General features: G+C 42.9%; 4 protein-coding genes and 2 long non-coding RNA genes across 9 annotated transcripts in view; 4 read left to right on the top strand and 2 right to left on the bottom strand.

Moving 5' to 3' along the window:
• Positions 1 to 3,106: 3,106 nt before the first annotated feature.
• Positions 3,107 to 20,664, top strand: part of LOC125524667 (uncharacterized) — a 61,324-nt gene continuing 43,766 nt past the window's right edge. The window contains exons 1-8 of one of the 3 annotated variants that reach the window (XM_087536909.1): positions 3,107 to 3,156; positions 6,727 to 6,808; positions 7,946 to 8,158; positions 8,295 to 8,354; positions 8,502 to 9,179; positions 9,296 to 9,436; positions 9,592 to 9,711; positions 9,806 to 10,046. In XM_087536909.1, coding sequence (XP_087393035.1) covers positions 6,758 to 6,808; positions 7,946 to 8,158; positions 8,295 to 8,354; positions 8,502 to 9,179; positions 9,296 to 9,436; positions 9,592 to 9,711; positions 9,806 to 10,046 — 1,504 coding nt within the window. In that variant the 5' untranslated portion in view covers positions 3,107 to 3,156; positions 6,727 to 6,757. Of the gene's footprint in view, positions 3,157 to 6,568; positions 6,809 to 7,945; positions 8,159 to 8,294; positions 8,355 to 8,501; positions 9,180 to 9,295; positions 9,437 to 9,591; positions 9,712 to 9,805; positions 10,047 to 20,664 lie in introns of those variants that run through there. The other 2 variants (XM_087536911.1, XM_087536912.1) reach the window with 2 other exon arrangements.
• LOC147961955 (uncharacterized) lies at positions 10,993 to 13,493 on the top strand. The gene is made up of 9 exons (XM_087536917.1): positions 10,993 to 11,041; positions 11,177 to 11,418; positions 11,539 to 11,625; positions 11,749 to 11,826; positions 11,940 to 12,053; positions 12,170 to 12,286; positions 12,832 to 13,006; positions 13,108 to 13,221; positions 13,329 to 13,493. The coding sequence occupies exons 2-7, from the start codon at positions 11,386 to 11,388 to the stop codon at positions 12,847 to 12,849; spliced, it is 447 nt and encodes a 148-aa protein (XP_087393043.1). The 5' UTR covers positions 10,993 to 11,041; positions 11,177 to 11,385; the 3' UTR covers positions 12,850 to 13,006; positions 13,108 to 13,221; positions 13,329 to 13,493.
• Positions 13,556 to 18,211, top strand: LOC147961954 (uncharacterized). Its single transcript, XR_015611632.1, has 4 exons — positions 13,556 to 13,658; positions 13,801 to 13,987; positions 14,126 to 14,669; positions 18,133 to 18,211. It is a non-coding gene; the product is annotated as an uncharacterized LOC147961954 (long non-coding RNA).
• On the bottom strand, positions 14,665 to 15,919 carry LOC125523871 (uncharacterized). The gene is made up of 2 exons (XM_048688934.2): positions 15,127 to 15,919; positions 14,665 to 15,007 (listed from the first exon to the last, which is right to left on the bottom strand). The coding sequence occupies exons 1-2, from the start codon at positions 15,917 to 15,919 to the stop codon at positions 14,934 to 14,936; spliced, it is 867 nt and encodes a 288-aa protein (XP_048544891.1). The 3' UTR covers positions 14,665 to 14,933.
• LOC125519416 (protein FAR1-RELATED SEQUENCE 5-like) lies at positions 15,947 to 19,143 on the bottom strand. Its single transcript, XM_087536908.1, has 7 exons — positions 19,009 to 19,143; positions 18,766 to 18,806; positions 18,521 to 18,661; positions 18,331 to 18,408; positions 18,164 to 18,229; positions 17,901 to 17,954; positions 15,947 to 17,812 (listed from the first exon to the last, which is right to left on the bottom strand). Exons 1-7 carry the CDS (start codon positions 19,049 to 19,051, stop codon positions 15,947 to 15,949), a joined length of 2,289 nt encoding a protein of 762 aa, XP_087393034.1. The 5' UTR covers positions 19,052 to 19,143.
• On the top strand, positions 18,320 to 20,386 carry LOC147961953 (uncharacterized). 2 transcript variants are annotated; one of them, XR_015611634.1, is made up of 4 exons: positions 18,320 to 18,390; positions 18,757 to 18,831; positions 18,961 to 19,803; positions 19,920 to 20,386. It is a non-coding gene; the product is annotated as an uncharacterized LOC147961953 (long non-coding RNA). The 2 variants fall into 2 exon arrangements; XR_015611633.1 differs by having other exon boundaries at positions 18,757 to 19,803.

Below are 20,664 nucleotides of genomic sequence, written 5' to 3'. Positions count from 1 at the left end.
GGCTAAGGCCCCATATGACCAGCACAGCAGAATAGTAACCGTTACCATGAAGAGTAGCTTAGATCGCAAAGATCCAACCGGAAGAAACGCAAACGTAGACGAATTACGATTAGATCTGAGCAAATCCATCAAAGGCAAATCCGCCGGAGACAGACCTCGACATGCCCACCGACGGTGCTAGATACGCCACCATGACGGGGGCTAGGCAGGAAGAATCTTATTCCATCTTCAAGTAGTCGCCGCCGTCTCATCTTTTTAAACGGAACACAAACCTTAATTAAACTCAAAAGCACTTTTGAAAACGGAGCCTTCCCGTCGGCATGCGGACATGGCTCTAAGGCCTCCGGAGACGAGGCGAACTGGCGGCGGCGCCCCGGCGGGAGGCAAAGGAACCCTATACCTTTACTCAATGTTTAGATGTGAAATTTTAGTTCTGGTAGAATAGTTTAGATTCAGTTGGAATTGCAACTGTACTGCCTTGTCGGCACGTAGGTACGAGTCCAAGAGTCCATCGACGAAGTAGCTAGCTCATGAGGTGGTGTACCTGGATACCTAGTCGGCACGTAGGTTCGAGTCCGAGAGTCCATCGACGCGGATAGAAATATTATTATACTCCCTCGGTCTGTAGTATAAGACGTATATCTAATTCGGATTTGCTAAAACTCATTCGAATGAGAAATAGATTGGTCTCATTCACTTTTCCAACCGTCGGATCCAGCCGCGCAGCGATTCGTGTTTGTCAACATGGAGAGCTTCGTAGCGACGTGTGTGCGCCGTTCGGCTCGCGACCCGGCTCCCTTTTTTTATTTATTGTTGGTTTTTTTTCTTTGAAGTTGCAACCGCCCCAACCCGAGCGCAATCTCAACTTAGCACACCCAAGCGCAATTGCAAGACATATAACGTGACCGCAACCGGGGGTCGGGGCGGAGGGCTGTCGGCATCGATGGGATCGGTTCCATTTTTTTGTTTAGGACTTTTTTTGCTTGTAGTTGCAACCGCCTCAACCCGTGCGCGATTGCAAGTCAGCGCACCCAAGCGCAATTGCAAGACATATAACGTCACCGCAACTAGGGGTCGGGGCGGGGGATTGTCGGCGTCGCTAAGATCGGTTCCATTTTTTTTATTTGTTGTTTTTTTTCTTTGTAGTTGCAACCGCCCCGACCCGACTGCAATCGCAACTTAGCACACCCAAGCGCAATTGTAAGACGTATAACGTGAATGCAATTGGGGATCAGGGCGAAAGGCTGTGGGCGCCGATGAAATCGGTTCCATTTTTCCTTTTGTTTGGGATTCTTTTTTGTTTCTAGTTGCAACCGCCCCAACCCAAGCGCAATCGCAACTCAACACACCCAAGCACAACCGAGGGTTGGGGCGGAGGGCTGTCGGCGCCGATGAAATCGGTTACGTTTTTCTTTTTGTTTAGGGTTCTTTTTGTTTGTTGTTGCAACCGCACCAACACGAGCGCAACCGCAACTCAACACACCCAAGCGCAACCGGGGGTCGGGGCGGAGGGCTGTCGGCGCCGACGAAATTGGTTCCATTTCTTTTACTTATTTTTAGGTTTTTTATTGTAGTTGGAACTGCCCCAACCCAAGCGCAATCGCAACCCAGCACACCCAAGCGCAACCGGGGGTCGGGGCGGAGGGATGTCGGCGCCGATGAAATCGATTCCATTTTTCTTTTTGTTTAGGGTTCTTTTTGTTTGTTGTTGCAACCGCACCAACCGAGCACAATCGCAACTTAACACACCCAAGCGCAATTGCAAGACATATAACGTGACCTCAACCGGGGGTCGGGGCGGGGAGGGCTGTCGGCGCTGATGAAATTGGTTCCATTTTTTCTTTTGATTGGGGTTCTTTTTGTTTGTTGTTGCAACCGCCCCAACCCGAGCGCAATCGCAACTCAACACACCCAAGCGCAACCGGGGGTCGGGGCGGAGGGCTGTCGGCGCCGATGAAATTGGTTCCATTTCTTTTACTTATTTTAAGGTTTTTTTTTGTAGTTGGAACTGCCCCAACCCAAGCGCAATCGCAACCCAGCACGCCCAAGCGCAACCGGGGTTGGGGCGGAGGGCTGTCGGCGCCGATTTTGGTTCTTTTTTTGTCAGGTTTTGATATTGTTGTTGTTGCAACCGCCCGAACCCAAGCGCTCAATCGCAACCCAGCACACCCAAATGCAGCCGGGGTCGGGGCGGAGGGCTATCGGCGCCGATGAAATCGGTTCCGTTTTTCTTTTGTTTAGGGTTCTTTTTGTTTGTAGTTGCAACCGCCCCAACCCGAGCGCAATCGCCACTCAACACACCCCAAGCGCAATTTGCAAGACACATAACGTGACCGCAACTCAACACAACCCAAGCGCAATCGCAACCCAGCACACCCAAGCACAACCGGGGTTGGGGCGGAGGGCTGTCGGTGCCGAATTCGGTTCTTTGTTTTCATTTTTGTATTTTTTTTGTTAGTTTTTTGGTAGTTGCAACCTCCCCACCCCGAGCGCAATCGCAACTCAACACACCCAAGCACAACCGGGGGTCGGGACGGTTTGTCGGTGATGATGCGAATCACCGCCCCATCCTCTGTGCAATCGCAAACTCAACACACCCAAGCGTAACTGCGGAACATCTATTGCGACCATGACCGAGGATCGGGGTGGACGGATATGGGCGCAGATGAAATCAGTTCTTTTTTTAGTAGTTGCAATCACCACAATTCGACCGCAACTGCAACTCAACACAACCAAGTGCACCTGCTAGATGTATAATGTGACCACATCCGGGAGGTCAAGGGCAGTGTTTTGTCAGTGACGGCAAAAACTATGTTTAATCATTTTTTACAGGTCGTCTGTTGTTTTTAGCGTTTTTTAGATGGTTGTTAGTAGTCAATATTTTTTTCATATATCATAGTTATATAGTTTTTTTCACACACATATGTAATCATTTTCTAAGGATGAAAATAGTAATAAAGCCACTAGTTCTTGTATATCGTTCTTCCTTTTTCTTTATCCTAAAGTCTATGGCAGGTGGCCCCTCCTTTAACGTCTCTTTTCCAAAGAGACGTCCTCATTTTTGGTGGGTGTGGTTACTGTTTCAAATCAGATAGAAGTAGAGGAAGACAGGGGAGGGACGAGAGAAGGTCCATCACGGGAGCCCGCTCATCCAAGGTTTGCTGCGGCCGGAGTCACCGGCGTCGAGATGCCCAGCGGCAAGGGCAAGGATCTAGGGTCGCCACGCGCAGAGGAGCAGGTTCCTTCCTACCCCCCGACCTCCTCCTCCCCAGCCCCCCGCCGCCGTACCAAATCCGGCCTGCAGCTGTGTGCCGAGGTCAAATCCCTCCGTCTATAACCTCAGATTCGCCTCTAGCTTTCACGAATTATGTGGTTACGGTGACTATCATGTACTGAGAGGTTTGAATCGCAACAGAGATTTGCCAAAATAGCAGGATGCCCAAAATAGCAGGATGCCCAGGGGATTATTCCTGTGTTCTGCGTGGGGGCGCGGTTGTTTGTTAGGCACCAAAATCCCCATTGTTAATCCACATGTTCATTTTCGTCGACAGGAGATTTAGATTTTTTTTCTTGTTCAAATCAGGCATAGGTAGATGCGCCTACTATGTAGTCAATCGATTTGGGTATTTTTTCGTTTTTTAGTTTTCAGTTTTCGTGCTGAATTTTTTGATATATTATACGTTTTTTTCCGACATCGTATGCAAAAGTTATAGCCATTTTACATTTTCCTACACTTTTTGGAAAACATGTCCAAATTTAAGTTTTCAAATTTTCCTAACTAGTAGATGTAGTAATATAACTACCTCTCGAAGGATTTTATTTTTTGAAGTTTTTATCATTTTCTTTTGATTTTTTCAAAACTGAAATGACGATACACGGGTGGGGTAGAGTTTGAAAATTGCCCTATAGTGCTGGTTTGTGTCTTCAACCGGGGCTATAGGTTAACACTCTGTAGTGCCGGTTGGTGACGCAAACCGGTACTATAGGTTAGACCTTTAGTACCGGTTTGTGTCACAAACCGTCACTAAAGGGGCTCGTGGGGCCCTGGCCTGATGCCAGCCTGCCACCACCCCTTTAGTACCGGTTCGTGGCACGAACCAGTACTAAAGGTTCATTACGAACCGGCACTAATGCATAGCCATTCGAACCGGCACTATTGATCACATTAGTGCCGGGTTTTTTTACAAACCGGCACTAATGTGCTTCACGTTTGACCCTTTTTCTACTAGTGCTAACGATCATATTTCATCCCTCCAAACCCTTCCTCTGTGTTTTCTTATTTCTTGGATCCGTCGAAATGAACTTAGTGTTTAGCGTGCCATGCTTCTAGATCCATCTAAAAGGGTAAATGTACCTTTACTAAGTGTTTTGCTTTTTTACACGAGAAAACTTTAAATCTATTTATCTTCAATCATGCCAGTACAACGAACACCAGAAATAATAAAAATTACATCCAGATCCGTAGACCACCTAGCGACGAGTGCAAGCACTAATGTGACCCGAAGGCGCGTCACCGTCATAGCCCCTCCCTCGCTAGAGCCGGGCAAAACTTCTTGTAGTAGACAGTTAGAATGTCGTCGGGCTAAGGCCCGATATGACCAGCGCAGCAGAACAGTAACCGCTGCCATGAAGAGTAGCTTAGATCGCAAAGATCCAACCGGAAGAAACGCAAACATAGATGAACTACGATTAGATCCGAGCAAATCCATCAAAGGCAGATCCGCCGGAGACAGACCTCGACATGCCCACCGACGGTGCTAGATACGCCACCATGACGGGGGCTAGGCAGGAAGAATCTTATTCCATCTTCCAGTAGCCGCCGCCGTCTCGTCTTTTTAAATGGAACACAAAACTTAATTAAACTCAAAAGCACTTATGAAAACAGAGCCTTCCCGCCGGCACGCCGACATGGCTCTAGGGCCTCTAGAGACGAGGTGAACTGGCGGCGGCGCCCTGGCGGGAGGCAAAGGAACCCTATACCTTTACTCAATGTTTAGATGTGAAATTTTAGTTCTGGTAGAATAGTTTAGATTCAGTTGGAATTGCAATTGTACTGCCTTGTCGGCACATAGGTACGAGTCCGAGAGTCCATCGATGAAGTAGCTAGCTGATGAGGTGCTGTACCTGGATACCTAGTCGGCACGTAGGTTCGAGTCCGAGAGTCCATCGACGCGGATAGAAATATTATTATACTCCCTCGGTCCGTAGTATAAGACGTATATCTAATTCGGATTTGCTAAAACTCATTAGAATGAGAAATAGATTGGTCTCATTCACTTTTCCAACCGTCAGAAATCCTGGGGTCGGGGCGGAGGGCTGTCGGCATCGATGGGATCGGTTCCATTTTTTTATTTATTGTTGGTTTTTTTTCTTTGAAGTTGCAACCGGCCCGACCCGAGCGCAATCGCAATTTAGCACACCCAAGCGCAATTGCAAGACATATAACGTGACCACAACCGGGGGTCGGGGCGGAGGGCTGTCGGCATCGATGGGATCGGTTCCATTTTTTTTTTGTTTAGGAGTTTTTTTTTGTAGTTGCAACTGCCCCAACCCGAGCGCAATTGCAAGTCAGCACACCCAAGCGCAATTGCAAGACATATAACGTCACCGCAACCAGGGGTCGGGGCGGGGGATTGTCGGCGTCGATGAGATCGGTTCCATTTCTTTTATTTGTTGGTTTTTTTCTTTGTAGTTGCAACCGCCCCGACCCGAGTGCAATCGCAACTTAGCACACCCAAGCGCAATTGCAAGACGTATAACGTGAATGCAATTGGGGATCAGGGCGAAAGCCTGTGGGCGCCGATGAAATCGGTTCCATTTTTTCTTTTGTTTGGGATTCTTTTTTGTTTCTAGTTGCAACCGCCCCAACCCAAGCGCAATCGCAACTCAACACACCCAAGCGCAACCGGGGGTCGGGGCGGAGGGCTGTCGGCGCCGATGAAATCGGTTACGTTTTTCTTTTTGTTTAGGGTTCTTTTTGTTTGTTATTGCAACCGCACCAACCCGAGCGCAATCACAACTCAACACACCCAAGCGCAACCGGGGGTCGGGGCGGAGGGCTGTCGGCGCCGATGAAATTGGTTCCATTTCTTTTACTTATTTTTAGGTTTTTTTATTGTTGTTGGAACTGCCCCAACCCAAGCGCAATCGCAACCCAGCACACCCAAGCGCAACCAGGGGTTGAGGCGGAGGGCTGTCAGCGCCGATGAAATTGGTTCCGTTTTTTCTTTTTGTTTAGGGTTCTTTTTGTTTGTTGTTGCAACCGCACCAACCCGAGCGCAATCGCAACTTAACACACCCAAGCGCAATTGCAAGACATATAACGTGACCGCAACCGGGGGTCGGGGCGGGGAGGGCTGTCGGCGCTGATGAAATCGGTTCCATTTTTTCTTTTGATTGGGGTTCTTTTTGTTTGTTGTTGCAACCGCCCCAACCCGAGCGCAATCGCAACTCAACACACCCAAGCGCAACGGGGGGTCAGGGCGGAGGGCTGTCAGCGCCGATGAAATTGGTTCCATTTCTTTTACTTATTTTAAGAGTTTTTTATTGTAGTTGGAACTGCCCCAACCCAAGCGCAATCGCAACCCAGCACGCCCAAGCGCAACCGGGGTTGGGGCGGAGGGCTGTCGGCGCCGATTTCGGTTCTTTTTTTGTCAGGTTTTGATATTGTTGTTGTTGCAACCGCCCGAACCCAAGCGCTCAATCACGGGAGCCCGCTCATCCAAGGTTTGCTGCGGCCGGAATCGCCGGCGTCGAGATGCCCGGCGGCGAGGGCAAGGATCCAGGGTCGCCACGCGCAGAGGAGCAGGTTCCTTCCTACCCCCCGACCCCCTCCTCCCCAGCCCCCCGCCGCCGTACCAAATCCGGCCCACAGCTGTGTGCCGAGGTCAAATCCCTCCGTCTATAACCTCAGATTTGCCTCTAGCTTTCACGAATTTTGCGGTTACGGTGACTATCATGTACTGAGAGGTTTGAATCGCAACAGAGATTTGCCAAAATAGCAGGATGCCCAGGGGATTATTCCTGTGTTCTGCGTGGGGGCGCGGTTGTGTGTTAGGCACCAAAATCACCATTGTTAATCCACATGTTCATTTTCGTCTACAGGAGATTTAGATTTTTTTTTTTCTTGTTCAAATCAGGCATAGGTAGATGCGCCTACTATGTAGTCAATCGATATGGGTATTTTTTGGTTTTTCAGTTTTGATTCTGTGGGTACAGAGCATTCGAAAGTCATGCAGGACACACACTTTGCTGCATATGTGTGTTCAACAGCTTGGGAAACTCAGTAACTTTTTTCTCTCACTCCATGGGATGTACAGAGTCATATAAAGAGTCCTTTTTGGAACTATAATCAAGTTGGGGCGGTCTTCCTCTTGACAAAATAAGAGAGATAATTTGTGGTAGTTCAACAAAGTTTGTTTGTTGTTCATCAGTATTTACGCCCAGTTTTTATCCGTTGAATGTTCATGACTACAGGGGATGTGCACAAAATCTTCAGCAGTAGTTATTGTTTGTTTCTGTATTTTTGTACCCTAATCATCATTTTTCCTATGCAAAAGGATACATGCTTTTTTTCTGAATTCAGCTTTGAGGAAGAGGTTAGAATCGCGGGAGACAAGCCCAAAATCACTAGAAGGTCCTGCGTTTTTTTGGGGGTTTTGTCAGTAACTGAATGTAAGCTAGTTTTTTGGACACCGATCAAAATAGAAGAGTACATGTGGAGCCTGCGGGATGCGTCGACATAAGGGGAATAATTTGATGGTTACGCTCACGTCAGTGTTACTAGTAGCCGGTAGTAGTAGATGAACTGAGCAACTGTGTTTTTCTACCATTATGGCACACTGACAGAGCAGCTGTGTTTTTTATTATTATATATATATATGTAGCCTAATCATCCTTTTTTCTTTTTTTGTTATTTTTTTGTGTTGGTAAAACACATGATCAGGATGTTAAAGGAGATGATGAAGAGAATAAGGGACGCATCGATCAACCCGAGGGCCCAACAGTTGATAAAGAGAAGAATGACACAACTGCAAGTCAAACCTTCAAGATTGACGAAGATACAGTGGATGTCGAAAGCGAACAGTACCATGGGAATGATGACCTAACTGAAACCGATGTGTCCAACGACCTACTTTATGCTGGAGTAAAAAATTTGGTGAAGTCATCCCCCCTCCTCCACCCCCTGCATTTCTTCAGCTTTTCTTTTTTTGTACATTCAAAGTTCCTCTTATATATATATTTTTGTTTTTACTCACAATGATTTTTTGTACTTATTTTTATCACTATATCAGATTGTGAAGAGCTTTAAAAGGAAGCAAAGACGGACCATTGTACGAAAGGGGAGCAAAAAGGTAGACTTTAGTTATCCTTGTCACGCGTAATTCATTTATCATGTGTGTAATCATTTCTATGTCACATACTACTTCAATTTTATTCATTTATAACTCTGTTTTTTGTTTGGGTGAAACTTTTTAATTTCCCCCTTTTGATGTACACAGAGACCAAGACTAACTGAAGCGACTTCACATGATGATTTTGGCGATGCAGTATGTAAAGCATATACTAGGTGCAGCATACCATATTTCTCCGAGGTCGCGAATAGCATTTGCAAGAGCAAGAACAAAGTGGACTTAATCAGGTCTACTGGTTTTGGTTACATGCTGGAGTTAGATGATTGTCTTGTGCCTAGGCCATTTTCTCAGTGGATAGCAGACAAGGTCATTGTTGACGATGAAGCAATTTTCATCAACAAGAAGCGCATACCACTGAATGCACTGGGTGTCCTGCATGTTTTTGGCATTCCGGCAGGGGACATCAACATTAGCATGGTCGACGATGCAGGGAAGTCAGAGTTCCTTGCATTTTTCGGGCTCACAGAAGTGCCCACAATAAAGTTTTTTGGCAACAAGATTATTGAACGAGAAGAGTTGTCTGACGAACAGCTCATTCGTTGTTTCCTGATTGTTGCCCTGTCAACCGTGTTGTGCCCAACTTCAAACACTAAACCAAGCACCAAGTATATGGGATCACTAATAGATGTCAGTAAAATCAGAAACCTAAATTGGTGCAAGTTCACTCACATGTGGCTGTTGCAAGCTATTAGGAAGTATCAAAAAGAGAAGACGAAGCAACACCGCTTGACATTGACACTAGGAGGCTGCATATACCAACTAGCGGTACATTTTCTTTTCTTTTTCTATTTTATAGTTTTTGTGTCTTCCTTTTTCCTTTCTTTTCCTTTTTTTCATCAAAACAAGTTGACATCTGTTATTCTTTTTTTTCTTTTCCCAAGGTCCGCTTCCTTGACTTCACAGACTTTGGAGCAATACAAGTACCATCAATCATGCCAAGGATATGTCTATGGAAAGGCAGTCTTGTCAAAAATTTCAGTGATATGCTCATAGACCAAAATGGCATGTACAGACCAAGTAAAGTAAGTTTTTCTCATCTATACTTATTTCTATCTTTGTTTGTATTCTCTGTTTCTAATGTAACGACAGAGAACAGAATAGCAGATATTCTGTTGGGCCAGGGTCAATTTAAGAGAACTTTAATTTCTTTTACTTTGGTCTTTTTTTACACATGTAGATAAAAGATGAATCTGAAACATGCTATGCTCAAGAGTCATTTAGTTGGGCCAGCACAACGAAGAACTCAAACTTAAGGGCTGCTATTGACAGAACAGCGGGGAATTCTCTTCCCGAGGAGGTTCCCCCCTAATCTTTTTTTCTTTTTCTGCATGCATTTATGATTTTTTTCATTTCATCATTTTCTCACTTTTTTGTTTCTTCACATGTATCAGGTGAAAGAAGAGATATACACATCATTCCAGTTTTACATGAAAGATGAAAACGTAAGCACTTGCATGAAAGCAAAGAATTTGCTTTTAAAGACCCTGGAATTAGTGACATCAAGAAATGGCAATTCAGAGAAAACTTTGAAACTTGAGTCATCCGAGAAGAGCCATAATACAGTGAGCAACCAACACTGGTCAGGATCTACTGTAAAAGTAAACTCAGATGGAGATTATGAAGAAGATGACGGTAAATATCCTATTGTTTGCAAAATAGAAACCCGTTTTTTACAACCATGTGTTTAAAGCACTGCTATTTGTTTTTTAATTCTATTTGGACAGGCCTTCTACTCATTTAATTTTTTTCTCTTTTTTATTTTCTATAATTATGCTCCCTTTTGTAGGAACGACGACTCTACTTCGAAGGACTAAGAGGGTGAAACAAATCAGTGAACAATCACCTGCTTCAATTGAAACTGAAAGAATGAGCCATGAGCAAGAAGTATTCCAAGGAAAGAGTGATGAAGGGGTTGATGTTATTGGGAGCTCAAAGTTAGAAGATGCATATGTAAGTTCATGAATCTTTTTACTGTACTCTTTTTAGGATATATTCCCATGTTCTTTTTCCCTTTTTATTGTCCGTTTTTAAAACTCTTGCTACTTACCTCCCACATTTTTCAGAATCAAATGGGCAAGGGTAATGAAGAATTTCAAGAACACAACAACAAAGAGACAATAAACACACAAGAAGAAATTCAAGATCAAGTGAACACAAGCAAATATGATACAGAGGCAGTGAAAGCACCCCAAGAAGTCAGCATCGAAGATGGACTAGGAAGAGAAAACAAGGTTACAGTGCAGGACAAGGTGCTAGAAGCGAAGATCAATGAAACAAGAGCAGCGAGCACGACAAGTTTTGAGTACTTACTTCTACCAGACAACACTGCTTTGTTACCTCAAATTCAGAGCAAAGAAGCTGGGAAAGGAAATGCATCAAGTTTTTCCGGTTTCATGAGCCAAAAGACATCCAGTAATGAACATATCTCCCAAGTAAGAAGTTTTAACTAGCTACTTGTTACTTAACATCTTTCTTTTTCTTTTTACTACTTTTGTTATTTTTTAACATCCCATGCTCCTTGTTATTTGTTTCTTGACAGCAAAAAGACGACACCAACGTGATCAACCAGCAACAGAAAGGGTCCTGCAGCAAAATAGATTTCGACATAAATGTCACATTAGCTGCAGGTACCTTTATCTTTTTTGATGATCCTTTTTCCTTTGCATCAATTTTCTGTTCAAAACTGAAGAAACCAGCAACAACTATTCAATTTTGTTTCATTTTTTTGGAGCTGATGATCATCATTTGCTTCTCAAATATAGATGAGGATGACGCAAATGACCATGAAGCAAATAAGCATGTCATAGATAATCCTATAGGAAACGAAGACGAATCCTGAATTGATTACTTGGATAAAGCAAGGCAAAAGTACTTTTTCTATGATGATGACACGCCAACTTGTCGTATACTCGAAGATATGGATGACTGAGGGAATGAAATAACTGAGCCTGAGCTATGGCGTCCTGTGCACATGACAACAAAGGAATATAACGAAAAAATTGAGGTGGGCAAAACGTAGGAAAGGAGCCTCATCAAATCAAAATATATGCCCCCATGTGTTATATGTTACTAGTGTAGACACTTTATGTCTTTAACTCGTTTTCTTTGGTGCGTCAATAATCAGAATGCAAAGAAAATCATTGTTCACCAGACATTGAAAGAAAAGGAATCAGGCAACTACCATCAAGAGCAAGAGATCAAGAGCTGCGAGGTTTCATCTTCTTTTTACCTTTTCAATATTTCTTTATTTAATCACTTTTTTTAGAAAAATATAATTTTCTGCCTTGTTGGTTTCAAACAACACCTTCATCCCGTGTCCTTTTTGTGTCAACAGTTTTCTGTACATTGCGCGCAACAGCAACAAAGTGTTGGACAAAGATGCACTTCACCAGACGGAGGAATAATTGACCTGGTTATTTTTTTTCTCTGCATTTTGCTGCTGAGCAGTTTCTGTTTTCTTATGAGATGTTTCTCATTTTTTTTATTCATGGTCTTTGATTTTCTCTTGCTTCTAAAATGATACAGACATCACCAAACACAAGCATTCGAAATGAGTGGAACGAGCCGCATACATGCTATTCTCCTAGGAATAGGAACACAACTTACAAGACAACGACTACCAGACCCCCACGCACCAAAGTACATTTTTCTTTTTTTATCCCCATTTTTTTGATTTTTTTTCTACATTAACAGTTTTCCTAGGCACATTTCTTTGGTTTTCTCATATTTCTTTCTTTTTTCATTTTTTGATACAGCATTTTTTCTCAGAAGCCACAATGACAGGGAGAATTCTGTTCCCAGAAAGAGCTAACATTGAATGCAATTTAGATGGGACAGAGGATAACCCTATAACGTTCTTGGATCATAACAGTGTAAGTGTTTTCTTCTTCTTTGTGTTGTTTTGCTTAAAAGCTGAAGTCCAAAAGAAAAGATCCCAGAATGTCCATAGTTTCATACTTATATTTTTTTTTATTTGTTGAATTTTTCCAGGCATCACCAGAGGTCCAAATCCCCAGTCAAAGTCCTTTCAAATAGTCCTGCAGTAACTTAGTTGATAGATCAGATGAGCACTATAACACCAGACTCTTCTTAGGGAGTACAAGCAGCTCTAGGGGCAAAGAAAATATACCACCTAAAAGGGTAGTACAACCAAGCAAATTTTTGTGCTCGCCTTATGACCAAGACAGGGGGCCCATCATGGAATACGAACTTCATCTATATCACAACATCTTACTCCTAAGCGAGAATAATTACTACAAAGGGTTAGGACACTTTTTTCCCTCCCAGACCACCGAATTTTTGTTGAGTTGTTCGTGTGTGTGTTTTTTTTTCTTCCTTGTTTTTGTGCATTTGAATTGTATATAGCAGTTCCCCCCTTGCACTGACATTTTTCTGCGGACAAATCATGAAAATGCAGGGACTACTGGGCAATTGAGATTGATAAATGCAGGGTATCATTGGAACAACTAGGCAATTCATTCAAACCATCAGGGTGGGTGGAGTCATATGTCATCAATGCATATTGTCGAAAATTATTCAGAGATAACCACCCCAGAACATCCCAGAGGCACTACTTTTTCCACACGGCGGCAGTGAGTTCCAATACAATCTTGTTTTGATGTTTGTTTATCTCTCGCTTTTTTAGTTGAAACTTTAATTTTATCTTTCTTTTCTTTTTGTTTGTTTGTAATAGGAGTACTTTTTGGAGAAGTGGAGGACTGAAGTGGGGAGACTATCTTTCAAAGATAAAGTTCTAAGGAGCTTCCACGGAGCAGGGAAAGCAAGACGACTAGAGCTGAGCAATGAAGTAATGTCTCAAGCCATTTTTTGCTCATCAAAACACTTTTGAAGTCATTGAATTATGGTTTCTTGAATTCCATCTACATTTTTATTTTTTCTTCTTGTTCGTTATAGTTGTTCTTTCCTACTCTTCATGAGGATCATTGGTTCGTCTTCCTCGTCGACTTGAAAGCACGACAGTTCATATTCCTTGACTCAAAGTACGCAGAAAACAGCGAGTACCACACGAACATCAAGAACATGATGGTTATGCATCCTTCCTTTTTAAAGAAAATCAAGAGAATTTTATTTTCTTCTCTCTTCCCCCAAGATTTCGTTGTCTTATTATATGATTTTTTTTCTGATAACAAACTTTATCAAAGCGTGGCGTGATGCTAACCTGAGAAACATGCGGTTCAATCAATATCAAACAGCATATCCAGTATTACCGAAACAAGTAGGGAGGTAAATCATAAACAACTTTTTCCAATACCATTTTTTCATATGAAATATCAACTATATTTTTATTCGCTCTAATGTTTTTAAGTTGTTTTTCCTCATCTCTTGGTTTTTCCTTTTTCTCACCCCCCCCCCCCCCCCGAAATAGCGATGATTGTGGAATTTTCACAATAAACAAGATGCAAAATTATCGAGCCAGGAACCCGCTGCAGACAGTATTCCAATCAAAAGATGTTCCAGATGCGCGCGTGAGACTTGCTGTTGATCTACTATTCAGCACTCACAACGAAATAGATGAAGCAAAGACACTTGTCAAGGACTTGTGATACAGAACTGTATATCTTTTCCCCTATTTTTCCCATCTGTCATGTTTTTTTGCGTTTGCAACTGTAAACAAATATCCTTTTTCTTGTCTCTCATTTTAAGGTTTCTAACTAGTTCATTTTTTTGTACATCCTCACATGGGCAAGCAGGTCAATCAACTAGAATATTTCTGTCATACATGGAAGAACAATACTAGAAGGTTCTTCAGCAAGATGATGAAAAACAATCCCAAAAGTTAACGAGACGACAAAATTTCCAGTGTACATGGAGGAACGATACAATTTTTTTCTATTTTCTTTTTTTTCCTTTTCTTACCTGAAAGCGAATCCAAAATGTAAAGCAGTGCGTGTATTTTGGCCTCAAGGATTTTTTTTACCGTCATATGCATAGTTTTAGAAACTGGTCATTAACCAGAAAACAATCCCATGTGTATAATGTTGCTTTCAGATCAATATCAAACATCGGTTCTTAAGCATTTTTATGATTATTTTTTATTTTTTAAAGTTTGATTTTTCTCCCCCGCCTAGATATTAACCAGAACATTTTCTTTCATGTTTTTTCTCCTCTTGTTTCTATCACTTCTCCTCCTTCTTTCTTTTGTGCAGGTTTTCAAAATTCTTACTGGACAGAAGCTAGCTAAATAGCACAAGCAAAAAAGTGGATCAAGAACCTTAAGTAACCAACTGGGGTAATGTAAGTGTCGCTACCCCCACGGGAAACATTTTTTCCCTAGTTTTTTTCACAGTACAAATAAAAGATAGAAACATCAGCATTTTTCTTAAAATAGTATAGCAAAAGTGCTATCATCCATGAACCATCATATAGTTCTTTTCTTTGGTTTCTGTTCGTTGGCAGAACGAGGACCACACTTGGCTCATTTTTACATTTTTTTCAGTGCTCGCAGGGACAATCAAAAAACCAAACCAATGCCTTCTTGAACTTGTAGCACCCAGTTTCTCAGTTTCCTTTTCTCGCCTTCTTGCTCGGTTTTGCATGAGCTGGCTGCTTCTCTGTAGATGTCCCAGCAGAGGCTGCAAAAATTTTAGGGCATAAACAATTCATCAAAATCAATCATATGAAGTACAAGTCCAGTTTTTATGCTGAAAAATACTTGCTAACACTGAAAAGAAAAAGTTTTTTTCTGGGAAACCTGAGACATGTTTGCGGCTGACTTTTTCTTTGTGAGCCAAATCGATATCTTCAGGTCTTGCCGTACAACTATTTTTATAGTGATCAGGCTCCCCACAACGACTGCATGTGACTTTCTGTTTAGATAGTAAACCTTCCATGAAAGTTTTGTAACGTCCTTTTTGTGGACGCCCTTTTGATACTGCAACATCAGGATCCTGAAGATTGTCCCCATAGCCATCAGGATGCGGTCCTACATCAAACTCTGTTGTGTCCTTGTCAATATTTGCTTGTTGTGCTTCTGCAAGTTCATCTTCTTTAGTCATCTCATCCAACCTCTGTTGCACCCTTTCACTTCCTGCTACAACATATAGATATTTTCTGTTTGTTGATGCACCATCTGAGGCCATCTCATTGAGCCTGTTGGAGAGCAAGGTATACCTTAAGTGTTGACTTCCAGCAGTCAGTTCCAAAGGAACATTGAAACGGATGTCCCGTATGTCCTTTGTATTTTTTGGCCTCCACCTGTCTATGTAATATTTCTCTAGCAGCATAGACATGTTGAGATGAGAAAGTACTCTCAAGACATGGCTGCACACAATGCCATCCTTCTGAAATTTCCCACAAATACAACTGAACTCCTGTTGCTGCATGTTCACAATCACAATAAATCTTCTTGTTCTGAAATCTTTTTCAGCTAGCATTGGTCTCTTGTAAACTTCATATTTCACATTTCTCTCAACCTCTTCAACATGCAAATTCAACACAAACTTTATCTGTTGTTGGAATCTGTAAAATATCTTTCGGTTGTACATTTTTGCAGCTTGCAACTCAAGTTCACTTCATGCCCACAATGTTGGCGAAGTTGTTCTAGTGATAGAGTCTTGCTCCCGCTCCTTATCTTGTATAGTTTCTGAAATCTTCTGGTACTCTTGTAGGAAGCTTATCACGTTGTGAGTTGACGTGATGTTGTCCTTGAATATGGCATTGGTGCCTTCACTAAGTGCAGTAGAGTGAATGAAGGGGAATAAGTTCTTCTTGAAATACACAGGGACAAACCTTTTCCTTTTCTTCCACATGATTTGGAAATACTTCACATGCCCAATGTTGTATTTCTGGAGCATCTGTGTCCACAAGTTCTCAAACTCAGTCACCGTCAGAGAGTTGTGTATGATGTCACTGAAATCATCATGCAGGGTTTTATTTGCAGCAAAAGTCCTAGTACATTTTTCCTCAGCCTTCTTTTTAATATGAAACAAACAACGTCTGTGGCAGATATGGGGGAAAACTAGAGGGATAGCTGTCTTCATCCCAGCATCCTCATCTGTGATGATTGTGGATGGATATTTGCCACCCATGCAATGCAAGAACGTCTCAAACAACCATTGGAAGGTGTCAGCTGTTTCATTCTCAATGATAGAGCAAGCAAACAAACAGTTTTGGCCATGTCCTGTGATTCCAACAAAGGGAGCAAATGGAAGGTTGTATCTGTTTGTCTTAAATGTTGTGTCAAAGCTGAGGCAGTCTCCGTACAGCTCGTACATCTTCCTAGAATACCCGTCAGCCCAGAAAATGCACAAAACTTTACTTGCTTCATCAGAGACTTTAGCTGTCTTGAACGCATAGTAAAATTGTGGATCTTTAGCTTGTCTCTTCCTGAAATATGTTAGCACCTGCATCATGTCATTTTGATTGCTCTCTTTGCCAATGGCTGTCCTAACATTGCTGACATGCTTTTTGGTATAAGGAGTGTTTCCACCTCTCAAGTAACTTAGGATTGCCATTATTTTTCTTGTTGGTAGCTTCACAGTATTGAATGTTCGGATTAGGAGCTTCTCCTCCTCCGTCATGTGCTTATGAGAACGAAGGTATTTCACTTCTGTGTGAGGACTCAAATCATGGTTGTGTTCTAGGTTTATGGTTGTTATCACCCACTTCTCATCCTTCTTCACGACAATGAGCTGAGCTTTACACCCTGTTATTGCAATGGTGTTTGCTTTTTTCTTCCTCGCGTTCCGATAGGGCTCTTGTCCTGTTTTCTGTTGCCTTGTCTCACGTCGTTTCTTCCTCCTATTCTCTTGTTCTTCTTCATCAATTACTTTTCCTAACCGATTGCACTTGAAAGTTAGCCGAGTTGATGCACTGCCACCTTGTTTCTTGCCACAAAAGCGGGCTGCCTTCTTCACAGAAAATCCAGCAATTGAGGCATATTCATTGTAAAAGGTGTAAGCTGCATCCTCCGTATCAAAGACCATGTTCACAAGGGGTACGTGATGGCTACGCACTTCCTGACTAGAACTCTGGGCAGCAACTATACTGTCATTTTCAAGGAAAATCAGTATATCTTCATGTGTCAATTGTTCAACTTCATCAGCTGCACCACTATTTTCTTGTTGTCCAGCAGTTACAGCAGTCATATCAGAGCTTCTTTGCAACAACGTTGGAGGAAGATCATCCTCAGAATCACTGTCAGAAGGATTATCAGTTGAATCTATCAAGCAGTTTTTGTTTCCTCCATCCATCTCCATATCTCTGTCCCAGTTCAAATCATTCAAGCTTTCTGTAAAATGGTTGTCAACAAAAGGTTCCACCTCTTCTTCATGTTGTGTATCAAGTTGACACAAACACTGATCTGCAGAACGAGCATCAGGCCGGGCTGTATCTTCGGATGATCTCCCATATCGCCCAGTTATCATGTACATATCATTCTGCAGTTTTTTTCCAGAAAAACAAAGAACAATCAGAGAATTTTCCATAGTTCTACCCAACATGCACACATATATCCAAAAAACCTACCTCAGTACGGACTAGGTGATCTTCTTGCGATTGTGAGGATCCGTATCTAGCCCCCTGAAAAGTAAAAACACCATTCAGTTACTTTTTTGTCGATTTTGTACTGCTGACAACAGCAGTTTATTCTTTGTGCACATACATATCATTGAAAGAGTACATTTTATTACTATACATTTTTTGGGATTCTATGTCAAAAGAATTAATTTTACTACTATACATCAACATATATGACAAGTCTGTTAGGGGGAGGTGGATGGGCAAAGAACCTCTTGTTCAGCAGCAAGGAGCAGTTGCATGTATGATATGGGAGCATCATGCACCATGGTATCTACCTGCACATTCATTCATTTTTTATGAAAAATATCAGCAAAGTCTTGGTGCCTTTTTCCCCCTTCTATTGGTCACGACAGAATTTTTTTCGCAAAATACTTACAAGGTGTTGGAGTGGTGGAGACATTTGAGTGGACTTTCCCTTTGAAGTGTCTCCCCTCAGGTTTGTATGAAAGCTCACCTGCGCACAACAGTGTTTTCAGACTATTTAAAGACAGTTTTTTTTGGCAAGGTGGAAATACCTCTGTGCTGTCAACATTATTGTAGCTACAAAAGAGAGATGTATGCATTACATTGTTTTGATCATTCCCATGCATTGTATTGTCATCAGCAGCAACATACACTGGGTGTTGCATCCAGGGGTATGCATGATATGGTATTTGATTCAGAGAAGCAGAACTTAACCATTGTTGTTGCTGGCTTATATGGGTGCCCTGCATTGTGTAGTTTCAGAGACTCTTTTTAGGCAAAGCAAAGTGCAAAATTCATTTTTAGTTTGATAACAATCATCACTTTTCTGTTTTTTCAGGACACTAACCTGAGAACCATGAAGATAAGCTCCATATGCATCAAATATAGCTGCAAGCAAAGCAAAAATTGTCATGTATGGACATTTCTGTTCACAACTTTTTTCTGTAAAAAACAACCCTTGTCTATTTTATTCACAACGAAAATCAATTCTTTTCCCCTATTTTTCTAAGTCTTGAATGTTCTACTCGATTTCCTGTGTAAGGATCAACACAAAGCAGAACTAGATCTGGGGGGAGGAGGAGGAACATACCCTGGTGAGTGTTGTCTGCTCCTGGACCTCTCCATGCATCCATGAGCAGCTTCCCCTGTATTTCTTCTCTCTCCTCCAACTTTTTCAGAGTTCTTCAAAGTTTTCTGCTGTTTTTGAGCAAATTGAGTGAGTTCATCTCCTTAATTTTGATAGATTAGAGGGGAAAGGTTGGGGGTGGCGGCGTGGAGGGTTGGGGAGGTGGAAGAAGAGGGACGAGGGATGTGTCTTTGGGGGGGTTGGGGGGCTAGGTTTACCCTAGGGACATGGGAGATCACCTGGGAAGAAAAAGTGATCGAGAAAAGCAGAGCAGCTTTCTCTCTTTGTGTGTATCCCGGGCTCTTTATGTTTTCTCGTGACAACCCAAAAAAGCCCACAACCTTTCCCACAACCCAAAAAAGGCCCACAACACAAAGGCCCACAACCAACAACCAACAAGGGAGAAGTTTTCAACCCAATTGTGCGGGGGAGAGAGGAGCCTGTCTCGGTCTGCCAGGTGATCGGCCTGCGACAAATAACGTGCAACGTCATCACCCACGTCATTCGACTGAGACCATTTTATTTCTCATTCGAATGAGTTCCAGGCACTCCCTATCTAATTTCTCGAGCAGCGTATTTTGCCCTCAGGGCAAGAAGGAAGATCACGCCTACAGAACAAGAAGTTCAGGAGATCACGCGCCAGACAACATGTTGGCGTCCGTGCTCCGGCGTCTCCTGCACCGCGGGATCCTCGCCCGCCGCCCGGCGCCACCGCTAGCTCCTCGTCCTCGTCTCTTCTCCACCAGCCACGTTCCTCAGGTTCGCGTCTCATCCCATGCCATGATCTTCAACCGACCGGAGCTCTTTTCTTCTTTTTTTCCTTTTTGCGGAGGAAATAAAAAGAAACACTCTCTGATTTCCTTGAAACATTGTAGGGTCATCCGCCACCAGTCCAATCGGTAGGTCTCGGGCCAGAAGTGGACGCGGCGAGGGGTGCGAGCGAGCTGTCGTTGGACGACGGTGTAAGGGTGTTCATGCGAGCCGACTTCAAGTACCAAAACATGATAACAGCCTTCGGGCTCGCTTTTACCGGATGCAACGTTGAGCGATACATGAGGAAACAACGTGAGAAGAAAGCAGAGGACGGATCCACCATGGATGCGTTGGTTGGTCTTGCTCTTAATATGGAGTAGGGGGTTTTTTCTAGAATATTTTTTGAAGTGACGAATTAGGAGTTTTGGTTCAGCCAGAAACAGGTTGGCATTGTTGTATTACCCCGCCTTTAAGTTTTTTTTAAGGGGTCACCACCACACTTTGTTTAAACGACAATAACATCCGGTACAAATAAAACATCAGGAGTGGTGGATAACCAGAAATAATGACCAGTGGCCAAAGAAACCGAGGCCCTAGCAAGGTCATTTGCTTCTCTTGCTTCATGAATAACTAAAGGGTCTTGGAACTACAACATCCTCCTTTCATGTCTTCTGCCAATAGAGTAACTAGGATCCTTGTAAACTCTTGCTCACTGACGGAATCCTGCATGATGGACAGCCATAGTTTTGCATCTTCATGATTGCATGCTAACTTGTGCTACAGTAAATCCTCATCCATCAAAGCCCAATCACACTTGGACAACCGACGGTTAATCAAGGCATGACGCCATGAATCGTCTGCCGAGTT

The sequence above is a fragment of the Triticum urartu genome, chromosome 7A (assembly GCF_056163025.1).
Source record: "Triticum urartu cultivar PI428250 chromosome 7A, HENAU_Tu73, whole genome shotgun sequence".
Lineage (NCBI taxonomy): Eukaryota > Viridiplantae > Streptophyta > Magnoliopsida > Poales > Poaceae > Triticum > Triticum urartu.
The sequence above is the reverse complement of the archived record's forward strand: the minus strand, read 5'-3'. Positions and strand labels throughout refer to the sequence as shown.

Coding starts and splice junctions, on each gene's coding strand:
- LOC147961955 (XM_087536917.1), top strand. CDS start 11,386: ATGACAACAAAGGAATATAACGAAAAAATTGAG. Junction 11,626..11,748: donor AAGAGATCAAGAGCTGCGAG/GTTTCATCTTCT, acceptor TTGTGTCAACAG/TTTTCTGTACATTGCGCGCA. Junction 12,054..12,169: donor CCAGACCCCCACGCACCAAA/GTACATTTTTCT, acceptor TTTTTGATACAG/CATTTTTTCTCAGAAGCCAC.
- LOC125523871 (XM_048688934.2), bottom strand. CDS start 15,919: ATGTACAACCGAAAGATATTTTACAGATTCCAACAACAGATAAAGTTT. Junction 15,008..15,126: donor CAGCCGCAAACATGTCTCAG/GTTTCCCAGAAA, acceptor AAATTTTTGCAG/CCTCTGCTGGGACATCTACA.
- LOC125519416 (XM_087536908.1), bottom strand. CDS start 19,051: ATGGATGCATGGAGAGGTCCAGGAGCAGACAACACTCACCAGG. Junction 18,807..19,008: donor AGCAGACAACACTCACCAGG/GTATGTTCCTCC, acceptor CTTTGCTTGCAG/CTATATTTGATGCATATGGA. Junction 18,230..18,330: donor CTCCACCACTCCAACACCTT/GTAAGTATTTTG, acceptor ATGAATGTGCAG/GTAGATACCATGGTGCATGA.